General features: G+C 35.5%; 1 protein-coding gene across 1 annotated transcript; it reads right to left on the bottom strand.

Moving 5' to 3' along the window:
* Positions 1-10721: 10721 nt before the first annotated feature.
* Positions 10722-11168, bottom strand: LOC145291038 (uncharacterized). The gene has a single exon (XM_080136545.1). It carries the CDS (start codon positions 11166-11168, stop codon positions 10722-10724), a length of 447 nt encoding a protein of 148 aa, XP_079992671.1.
* Between the last annotated feature and the right edge of the window lie 501 nt (positions 11169-11669).

Genomic DNA, 11669 nt, shown 5'->3' on the forward strand with positions numbered 1-11669 from the left:
TTCTTATATGACGTCACAAAGCATTTTTGCAAATAAAATTAATTCTTGTGAGATTCACACAGATTACCTAAGTAACATTTTTTTTTTTTTTTTTTTTTACAAAGGCATCACCACATTATCAAGGCCCAGAGGCCACTCAAGGATAAGGGTTAAAGAGTGTACAGTAGAAATTGGTCAATATAGTAATCATTAGTAATGAAAATTTGGTAAATTTAATAACTTATATGGAACGGCTCATCAAGAACTTATTTACTTTAGACTTGAACACAACCATATTGTAGTCAGCCGGAAAGCAGGAAAACGGAAGACAATTCCACAGGCGTGCAGTTCTAAGAAAGAAGCTTTGTTCATGGAATCTACGTTTAGGTTTAGGCACAGATAAAGAGTGGGGGAAATTATTGATAGTGTTTACAGCTAGACGAGTGTTTCTTGTGAAAGTTTGGCGAGGGGGGACCAGAGATTGAAGCTCAGTTGAACACTTTCCATGAAAATAACGATACATCAGAGACAAACTCGCAACATCTCTTCTGTGAGATAGAGGTTGCAAAGAAGGAGAAAAGGACATCTCCTACGAGGCTACGAAGTCTATTTTGAACTCTATCAAGGCAGGACAAGTCCTTTCTAGCAGCTCCTGCCCAGATGTGGCAACAGTATTCCATCCTTGGACGTACCTGGCTCTTATATAGGTAGAGAATAGCATCAGCAGTGAGATATCTACTGGATCGATAGAAAGATCCCACCATTTTTCCAGCGGCCTTGGCAACAGATTTGATATACGTGTTCCATTTAAGATCAGGAGTAATGGTCAAGCCCAGAAGCTTGTCAAAACTTGAGGCCTCCTGAAGACGAGAGCCATTCATTTCAATTGATGACAAATGTGGATTAGAATGTTGATGATGTAAAGAGAGAAGCTTGGTTTTAGATGCATTAAAAGTAACCAGCCACTCCTTTCCCCATTGTACTACGTGCTCAAGATCAGAGGAGAGAGAATTGGAGAGAACTTGGTCGTTTACTGTCTTAGATGTGGTACCATAAATGGTAGTGTCGTCAGCATATATATCTACAAATGATGTAAGGATATGATTTGGAAGATCATTAATGTAGATCAGGAAAAGAGTTGGGCCCAGGATGGATCCCTGAGGGACACCGGCATTAATACTGTGAGCTTCTGATTTTTGCCCCTCAACTACTACTCTTATGAACCTATCAGAAAGAAATGATTTAATAATTGAGAAGACTTTTCCAGCTATACCATAGCTAGCGATCTTATGAAGTAAACCTTTATGCCATACCCTATCAAAGGCTTTAGATATGTCAAGAGCAATTGCCCTAGAAAGATTGCCACCGTCGAGAGATTTGCTAATCCTATGCGATATAACTGTAAGGACATCTGCTGTAGATCTAGCAGAACGGAAACCATATTGAGTGTCACTAAGAAGGTTATTTGTGTTGAGATGTTTGATTACTTCTGTATTTAACACAGATTCTAGCAACTTACTCATGACGCACAGGAGACTTATTGGCCTGTACTGAGAGGGGGATGAGCGATCACCTGAATTCTTAAATACAGGGCATACTGATGAGATTTTCCAGGGAGATGGGAAACTATTCTCCTTAAGACAACGTTTAAACAGTTTTGTAAGTATGGGCGCTAATTCAGGTTGACGTTTTTTGAGTACTATAATTGGAATACCATCAGGGCCAGTTGCTTTACTCGAATCAAGGTTTTTGATTAGCTTCGCAACATCACGTACAGATATACGTATATCACATAGCGTGTTTTCTGATACAGGAGGAAATATTGGGGGTTGGCGGTCTTGGTCGCAAAGAGTAGAATTAGCTGCAAAGTTCTTGACAAAGAGTTTGGCTTTGTCTGATGCTGACGAGATTACCTCAGGTCCATTGATAATAGTTGGGATGGAGCACACGCTTCTGTTCAGGATTCTGTTTGCTATTTGCCAAAACTGGTGGGAACCAAGCCGCTGCTCAGCTACTTTGGACTTAACAGATTGAGCATACAACACTCTTGCGTTCCTTATTACTTTCTTACAATGGTTGCTGGCAGTCCTGAAAACGGCTTTAGTTTCCATACATCTATTACGTTTGAAGCAGTGGAAAAAGTGATTTCTGTGCGCAATGGCAGCAGCACATTCTGGAGAGAACTATGGCTGGCTGTTAGGTTTTTTCTGAAACTTTTTAGAGGGTATGAAATGGTCAATACCTACAATTAACCATTCAGTTAGGTCTAATACTATAGAGGACACATCCTTTTTAAACATGGAATGCAGAGGTAGATCAGATATAAATGTACGGAAGCTATCCCAGTCAGCCTTAGTGTATCGATATACTGTACGATGAAGAGGTACGTCTGGGGAATTATTACATTTCATTTTTATCTTAATTGATACAACAGAGTGGTCGGAAGATCCAAGAGGCGACAGAACAGAAACTGAACATAGTTCAGGGCAAGTTGTGAGAAAAAGGTCTAGTAGGCTCGCATACTGGCCGTCATTATCGGGCACACGGGTAGGTTCCTGAACAATCTGAGTGAGGTCATAGGCAATGGAGAAATCATGACAGAGCCTCCCCTCATCATCGGTCTTGTTTGAGTGGGTCAACCATTCGACGTTGTGAACATTGAAGTCTCCACATACGTGAATGTTAGCTGAAGGATAAGTAGAAAGGACTTGGTCAATTTTCTCAGATATGCTTTGAAAGATAGTAACTCCACTGTTGTGGGGGCGATAGAGAGTAAATATAAATGCAGTAGTGTGAGCTAAAGCAATCCGGAAGCACATATAGGGTAAGTTAGGATCTTCCCTGGAGATGTCCCTCCCACATGGAAAGCTATCTTTAATATAGGCACATATTCCATGCCCATGGCGATCTTGGGGGTCAGATTTAGAAGTTAAGTTAGAGTATCCTGAAATTGCAAACTCATCTAAGGAAATAGCCTGTCCAATGCCAGTTTCACTTAAAAATAAAAGGTCTGGTTTAGTCTCCTGTAATTGGGTTTCAACCTCTGGAAGGTTAGAACGAAGACCCCTGATGTTGGAGAAGGAGACATGGTAGTAGGGGTCTACGTTGGAAGTTGGGGAACCGGGTTTAATCGTGTATTTTTTCTTGAAACTTGTCATGATGAAATTTTGGAATTTGTGGACTAGGTCGACAGATTTACTTAGAGCAGGACAGAGAGGGGAAATTAAGAGAGAAAAAGAAACGAAGAATTTTTTTTATTATTTGTAGCTAATGATAAGGTAAAGCCGTAACAATTACCCACTAGTATGGCATCGAGAGGCCCCACCAGAAGCTACTGCATGGTCCAGAATCCATTCACCAAATGGCAATACAGCAGCCCCAGTACTTTGCACCTGCTGATAGGACAGCCTCCTTAGTGGTTAATCCAAGGTTCGGGTCCCTGACTATCAGGCGGATAACGTCAGCCCAGACAAAACGTTTACCTCCAGCACCCTTACTAGTGACATGGCTACAAGGATAGACATAGAAACAGAAAATTTCCGCCATCTCAGCCAACTGTTCGCAAAAATACTGCCAACCTAGAAAACAGCTTTTTCTTCTCCCTTTGTCCGAAAAATCACTCATTTAAAAAAATGAGGACTGAGGGACAAATAAGAAGAAGCGAGAGTAACAGGAGCTGCCGATAACGCATCCACAATGCGTTTTCTACTCTCCATTAAAAAAAAAAAAAAAAAAAAAAAAAACTATTAAGTATTGTACTTAATAAAAGTCCAACAGACGTGTTTAAGGGAAAGTATGGTGATAGATTCCCCTCACACGAACTAAAATTGAGTATAATTCGTAATTTTTGCTATCAACTCGGTGGATAAAAAAACATATGTACGAGGAAAAAAAAAAGGCTAGCATTTAATAAAACAGAAATACACAAATTAAATACTGAAATAAAATGGAGTTGTTAATATTTTAAATCTAAAATAAAAAGCATGATTGAAATCACTTATCTCAACAAAAACAATTCCGTCTCCAAATTGCAAACTGTGTTGAAAGAAATTCAGTTAGTAGCGTTCAAAACATTTTTTTTTTTAAATTAGCCGTTAAAAGAAAATCGTGATTTTATTCTGAACTTAAGCTAGTAACGTTTTAAGAATCTTACCATATAAAAGAAAAGGCTGATGGGGGGGGGGTTCTTCCGAAAGTAAGTTGGTGCCGTTATAAGTAATTTCGAGATAAGATGGAAGCCGGTATTGGACTAGAAAAAAAGCTAGCATTTAATAAAACAGAAATACACAAATTAAATACTGAAATAAAATGGAGTTGTTAATATTTTAAATCTAAAATAAAAAGCATGATTGAAATCACTTATCTCAACAAAAACAATTCCGTCTCCAAATTGCAAACTGTGTTGAAAGAAATTCAGTTAGTAGCGTTCAAAACATTTTTTTTTTTAATTAGCCGTTAAAAGAAAATCGTGATTTTATTCTGAACTTAAGCTAGTAACGTTTTAAGAAGCTTACGATATAAAAGAAAAGGCTGATGGGGGGGGGGGTTCTTCCGAAAGTAAGTTGGTGCCGTTATAAGTAATTTCGAGATAAGATGGAAGCCGGTATTGGACTAGAAAAAAAGCTAGCATTTAATAAAACAGAAATACACAAATTAAATACTGAAATAAAATGGAGTTGTTAATATTTTAAATCTAAAATAAAAAGCATGATTGAAATCACTTATCTCAACAAAAACAATTCCGTCTCCAAATTGCAAACTGTGTTGAAAGAAATTCAGTTAGTAGCGTTCAAAACATTTTTTTTTTTAAATTAGCCGTTAAAAGAAAATCGTGATTTTATTCTGAACTTAAGCTAGTAACGTTTTAAGAAGCTTACGATATAAAAGAAAAGGCTGATGGGGGGGTTCTTCCGAAAGTAAGTTGGTGCCGTTATAAGTAATTTCGAGATAAGATGGAAGCCGGTATTGGACTAGAAAAAAAGCTAGCATTTAATAAAACAGAAATACACAAATTAAATACTGAAATAAAATGGAGTTGTTAATATTTTAAATCTAAAATAAAAAGCATGATTGAAATCACTTATCTCAACAAAAACAATTCCGTCTCCAAATTGCAAACTGTGTTGAAAGAAATTCAGTTAGTAGCGTTCAAAACATTTTTTTTTTTAAATTAGCCGTTAAAAGAAAATCGTGATTTTATTCTGAACTTAAGCTAGTAACGTTTTAAGAAGCTTACGATATAAAAGAAAAGGCTGATGGGGGGGGTTCTTCCGAAAGTAAGTTGGTGCCGTTATAAGTAATTTCGAGATAAGATGGAAGCCGGTATTGGACTAGAAAAAAAGCTAGCATTTAATAAAACAGAAATACACAAATTAAATACTGAAATAAAATGGAGTTGTTAATATTTTAAATCTAAAATAAAAAGCATGATTGAAATCACTTATCTCAACAAAAACAATTCCGTCTCCAAATTGCAAACTGTGTTGAAAGAAATTCAGTTAGTAGCGTTCAAAACATTTTTTTTTTTTAAATTAGCCGTTAAAAGAAAATCGTGATTTTATTCTGAACTTAAGCTAGTAACGTTTTAAGAATCTTACCATATAAAAGAAAAGGCTGATGGGGGGGGTTCTTCCGAAAGTAAGTTGGTGCCGTTATAAGTAATTTCGAGATAAGATGGAAGCCGGTATTGGACTAGAAAAAAAGCTAGCATTTAATAAAACAGAAATACACAAATTAAATACTGAAATAAAATGGAGTTGTTAATATTTTAAATCTAAAATAAAAAGCATGATTGAAATCACTTATCTCAACAAAAACAATTCCGTCTCCAAATTGCAAACTGTGTTGAAAGAAATTCAGTTAGTAGCGTTCAAAACATTTTTTTTTTTTTAATTAGCCGTTAAAAGAAAATCGTGATTTTATTCTGAACTTAAGCTAGTAACGTTTTAAGAAGCTTACGATATAAAAGAAAAGGCTGATGGGGGGGGGGGTTCTTCCGAAAGTAAGTTGGTGCCGTTATAAGTAATTTCGAGATAAGATGGAAGCCGGTATTGGACTAGAAAAAAAGCTAGCATTTAATAAAACAGAAATACACAAATTAAATACTGAAATAAAATGGAGTTGTTAATATTTTAAATCTAAAATAAAAAGCATGATTGAAACCACTTATCTCAACAAAAACAATTCCGTCTCCAAATTGCAAACTGTGTTGAAAGAAATGTACTTCCTAACTTCCGACGTGACTGCTACCAGCAACAAGGCAAATCAGTTCCTTTGCCTTTTTCTTTCACGCCTATATCTCCCCTGTGCATGAACTCATTTTTTATTAGGTTTTTCAGATTTTTCTATTTTTTTTTTATTTAATAATCATTGAAAAGTTTTTTGGTCTTATTTAAATAAAAAATTATTGAAATGAGTTTTTATTTTTTTTAATAAGAATTCTTGAAAACATATTTTGTGCTCTTTTTTTTAAAAGAATTATTGAAAATACTTTTTAAAATCTTTTAAAACTATTTTGGGAATAGTATGTATTGGTTACGTATGTTTGAAATTTTGTTATTTTGATTTCAATAATTTCATTTGTTATTGTTTTCAAAAATTTTATTTTTATACTTTCATAAACATATATTTATTATATATATTCAAATAGAATACTTTTAATTTTAAGATTTTAAAAAAAATGCATTTTTATAATTTCAGAAACATTTCTTATAAAATTTCAAATAACTTATTTTTTAAATTTTGTTATTAAAAATACAAATAAAGACTAATTGTGTTATTTTTATCTGGTAATTTTGTTAATTTTCATTGTATACTTTTCAATAATGCCCTTTTCTTATATTTTATTTAAATAAATCGCTTCACAATAGAAATACTGAAGGACAATAAAAGTGAAGGAACTGATTTGCCTTGTCACTGCTTCCGATAATTAGGAATTATGTTAGCTGATTAAAACCTAATTTTACATATTGGACTATTTAAGTCTAATATCGATAATCCAAGACACATAATTTTATATACTGGACTATTTGGGTCTAATATCGATAATCCAAAAGACATAATTTTATATACTGGACTATTTGGGTCTAATATCGATAATCCAAAAGACATAATTTTATATATTGGACTATTTGGATCTAATATCAGTAATCCAAAAGATACCTTATATTTCGGCATATAAGGCGAATGTCAGATAAGAAGAGGTACAAAATTGGAGCAAATTTTCATAAATTTATTATATAATACTTACGCCAAAATATATGGTAATTTTATATATTGGACTATTTGGGTCAAATATCAATAATCCAAAAAACATAATTTTCTATATTCGACTACTTGGGTCTAATATCAGTAATCCAAAAGACAATTTTAAATATTGGATTATTTGGGTCTAATATCGATAATCAAAAAAGGCAATTTTATATTTTGGACTGTTGTTCACCATGTTTTGTCATTTTTGCACTCTTTAAACGTCTTGTGTAAACTAAAATTAGGAAAACAGTATGAAACCCGTTAATAAAATTACATCACTGGAAAAATATAGACAAATATTAAACAATTGTTATTTGGAAAAGTATAACTAATAGGAAGAAAAAAGTGAAATGCAAATTATCTGAAGCGAAATTGAAGTAACAATTAGTTGGAATTAATAATAAAAAAATAAAAGCTTTTTTAAACGATAAAGATATTGTCTTACATGTATTATTAATGAGCCTACTATTCTCAGCCTGGTTATTATTTTCACAACGCTTCAACTGATGCAACCCCAAACCATTCATCAGGTGCATCCTTTTTAATTTGTGAATCTTCAGGTCAAATTCTAGAACCTGTAGGATGAGCATGCGTGGAAGCACCCAAGACTTGTGTGTCAGTATCTTAGTCGGGCCTACTTATGTCGAAAAATTAGTTCATCCAAGGGTTACAAAAAGACGATGCCAGAGTTGGTCAGGGACTAATGCCGAGGTTGTTCTAGTAGTGTATCGGGTTGTATTGACGGAATTGTTTGAGATGGTGTTGGGTCGTATCAGTGGAGTGATTTGAAATTGTGTCAACAGAATTGTTCAGGATTGTGTCAACGGAATTGTGCTGAGTCATTAGAGTTGTTTGGGACCTTGCCGGGTTGTGTTGACAGAAGTATTTGGTACCGTGTCTGGTCGCATCGACCGTATTGTTTATATATATTATTTAATTGGAATTCATTATTGAGATGAGTTTTATTTATTAATTTTTATTTATTGCAGACCACCACGCTCATCCTTTTCTTCTTCTAGTTGTTGTTTCACGTTTCGTGAGGAATAGTTGGCCGAAACGTCATGAAATAACTAAAAAAAAAAAAAGAAAAAAGATGAGCACAACAGTCCGCAATAAATAAAAATTAATTTGTATTGTTTATGTTGAGTCGTTTAGACGAAAGCATTCGGTTTATGTTTGCTGTTCAGCTGACTTGACAGTAATATATATTTGGGGGGTGGGGGTGTCAGTCTCTCTTCCCTCGTGAAGTTACAATCAATACGACATGATATTTCCCAAGTTAAAAAAGATGCAACTGAAGAAGGTTCAAGGTTTCATCAGCCGAAACGTTGTGAAAATAGCAAACAAGATGAGAATAATAGACTGAATAGTCCAAATCATCAATCCTTATCTCAAAAAATTCTGAAATGTTTTATCTTACTATCTAACATTTATGCTTATGACGAGAAAAACATCTTTCCAAACTACAAAGTACTTGCGAATTCCTTTTCGCCTAGATTGTAACGTCAGCTCTCATTTTTTTTTTTTTTATGCTTCTCGTATTAATTTTGTTTTCTACTCAGCTGTTATAAGTTATTCTAAATCCAATCTAGGTGAGTATTTTCCTTGTTACGGCCTTTTTTGCATCGGCCACATTCGTTGATGCGAGGCTTAGATATCTGAATCGCATTTGAATTAACTGTTCAATGCAGTAAAAATGTTTAATGATTTGGCGTTTCATATAACGAACAATGGCTTTGTGCGCATGACGTTTAAATTTAAAGGTTGCGTTTATCAAGTCCGTTAAGGTAAGATATGCTCGTATCGAAAAGAATAGAAAAACAAAAAAAAGGAAAGAAAGAAAATAAAAAAGGAGAAAAGAAAGAAAATAAATAATTAAAGATTGTTAAACAAAAGCAAAGAAAATGAAAATTATTAAATAAATCTGCACTGTGGACACTCATTACCACTCGGTATTTCTTTTAACCCAGAGCCAGATGGCACATTGTTCAGTAATTTCTGTTAGATTTTTACAAGCTGCGTTTCTTTTTCGGCCTTTAATTCCAAGCTGTCCTAAAAGTTGATATAAAGAGCCTGAAATGAAACCTCCTGCTCCAATTTCAACCGCTCGAAAAATTGTAATGTAATCTTTACGGGTCAACTTTCTTTTTAGGTCTTCATATTTCTTCGCCTTGTATTGGTGTTGCTTCTCTACTCGGCTCTCATAAGGTACTATCAATTCAATCAAGACGAGTTTTTTCTTGTTATTGACGAGAGAACAATGTCTGGCCGTTGACCCTTTTCCTTTTATAATTTTTGGATCATTACTTTGCCAGCAAAGGAGATCTGCGACGACTATCCAATCATCATTGATTCCAAGAATATTTGGTTCTGTACTAGCAATGGGCTAGTTATACGTTTTGATCCGATCCACTTGTGGCTTATGTTAGCTGCTTCGGGCTTCATATGGTTACTTATTGTTGTGGTCAGTTCTGCCAATACCCTGTTGTGCCACCACGTATATCGCCCATTAGCAAGGTCCACTCTTCCATAGTCTGAGGTTTTTCTTTGCATAAAGGACAGGTTGGATCATCCCCTTTCTTCCATTTGGCAAGGTTAGTCTGATAGAAGCATGTCGTAAGTTGAGCGTATTATGAAACTCAACGTTAGCGGCGACATTTCCCAGATGTCATTCCACGTAATGGATCTTTGCATAGCTTCTTCCCAGTTTGTCCATTGTCCCTACTGTGACTGTTGAATGGCTTTTACGAGCCTTTTGCTTTCCTCCTTGCTCGTTATTTCCTGAATGACCAGATTTCGGCGCTCTTTGGTTGTAGCCGTAGAACATCTTTGAATGCTGGTCATTCCCAGTCCAGATTTCCTTGTCTAAGTGAGCCCAATGACTTCTTTGAAGGCTAGGTTTTCTTTCGCCTCATTTATAGCACCTCGGACTTTCCATTTCCTTCCTGTTTTAAGAGAGGGTTTTACTGTCTTTATAACAGTGTCTTGGAATTGTCTAACATCATCTGGAATCTGACTTCCCCTGCTTTGAACTCCTCTGCAATAGACTTGAGCGGTAATTTTAGTTTTGATTGTTTGCTATATAGAGCAACATTTGATAATCCTGGAGGCAAGCCAAACCATTTCCTCGTATATCTGTTGATGTTCCCTTCGATTGCTTCAACCGTGCTCATAGTTACTTCCTATATGAGAAGAGGCCATAAAAATTGGGATGAGCATGTGTCGAAGACACAATACCTTGTATTTACCTTGGAGTAGACAGCGCCTGATCGTCTTTAGACTCTAATCGACGGTTTTTCCTGTCACTTTAACCTGATTGGAGTATTTCAATGTGCTATCGTACCATATTCTCAGGCTTTTTATTGGTTATTCTGAGACTGTAAGAATTTTCTGACGACCCAGTGAAAAACAGATACCTTCATGCACTTTTACTTTTCTAAGAGAGAAGCTTCTGGACTTCTTAGGCTTGAAAGTCATTCTGGACCAAACCATCATTTCATCCATAATGCTGAATACTTGCGAGTGTCAGCTTCTTTTGATGTGAGGATCGTGGTATCGTCCATGTAAGCTTTTAATGGTGACATTTCGCATTCTTCGCCTAATTTAGTAGGGCTTACATTGTTTCCTGTTGCTTTGAGAATTACTTGCATCGCAAAAACAAAAAGTATAGGCGATACTGTACACCCCATTGCAATTCCCACCTCAAGTCTCATCCAGTTTGTCGTGGAGTCATTTGTGGTAAACCGCATGTGAAGCCCATCAAAATACGTTGCAATCATCTTGCATATTCCTTCTGGGATGTGGTGCATTTGAAGGGATAGTTGAATCATTTGATAAGGCACTGATCCATATGCATTAGCCAAATCGAGCCAAATGACGTCCAAATTAGTCTTTTTTATATTTTCGCTCTTTGGAAGTCTCCCATATGACACATCCATGTTCCAGACAACCTGCTATTTAAGGGATACCGCCTTTTTGCACGGAAATATCGATATATTTGTTTGATAGTAGGTATTTTTTTTATTCTTGGAACCATTACTGCGAAAAATAGTTTTCCTTCTACGTTAAGAAGTGAGATTGGCCGAAATTGATTTATAGCTTCGGCGTTTTGCTCCTTAGGTATGTACACACCGTCTGCTTTCATCCACTGGTTACTGGCATGACGGTTCTTCCATGCCAAGTTAATATAAAGCCATTTAAGTACTTTTGGGCATCTTTTCTAAGGTAATAAGGGGATTCCATTCGGGCCTAGTGCAGATCTATTTCTAGCTTTGAAGACAACGCGTTTAACCTCTTCATACGTCATTATGTTCATATTGAACTTTTTTTAGGAATTGCTGCCCTTATCAATATGCTATTTTCTTCCAGTGGGATGTGCCGGTTGTGGTCTGAGTATGTGTATCTTAGATGGGTTTCTAAGACATGTTGTTCCGTTTTAG

This window comes from Euprymna scolopes, chromosome 12, assembly GCF_053919585.1.
Source record: "Euprymna scolopes isolate OS-2025 chromosome 12, ASM5391958v1, whole genome shotgun sequence".
NCBI classification, from domain to species: domain Eukaryota; kingdom Metazoa; phylum Mollusca; class Cephalopoda; order Sepiida; family Sepiolidae; genus Euprymna; species Euprymna scolopes.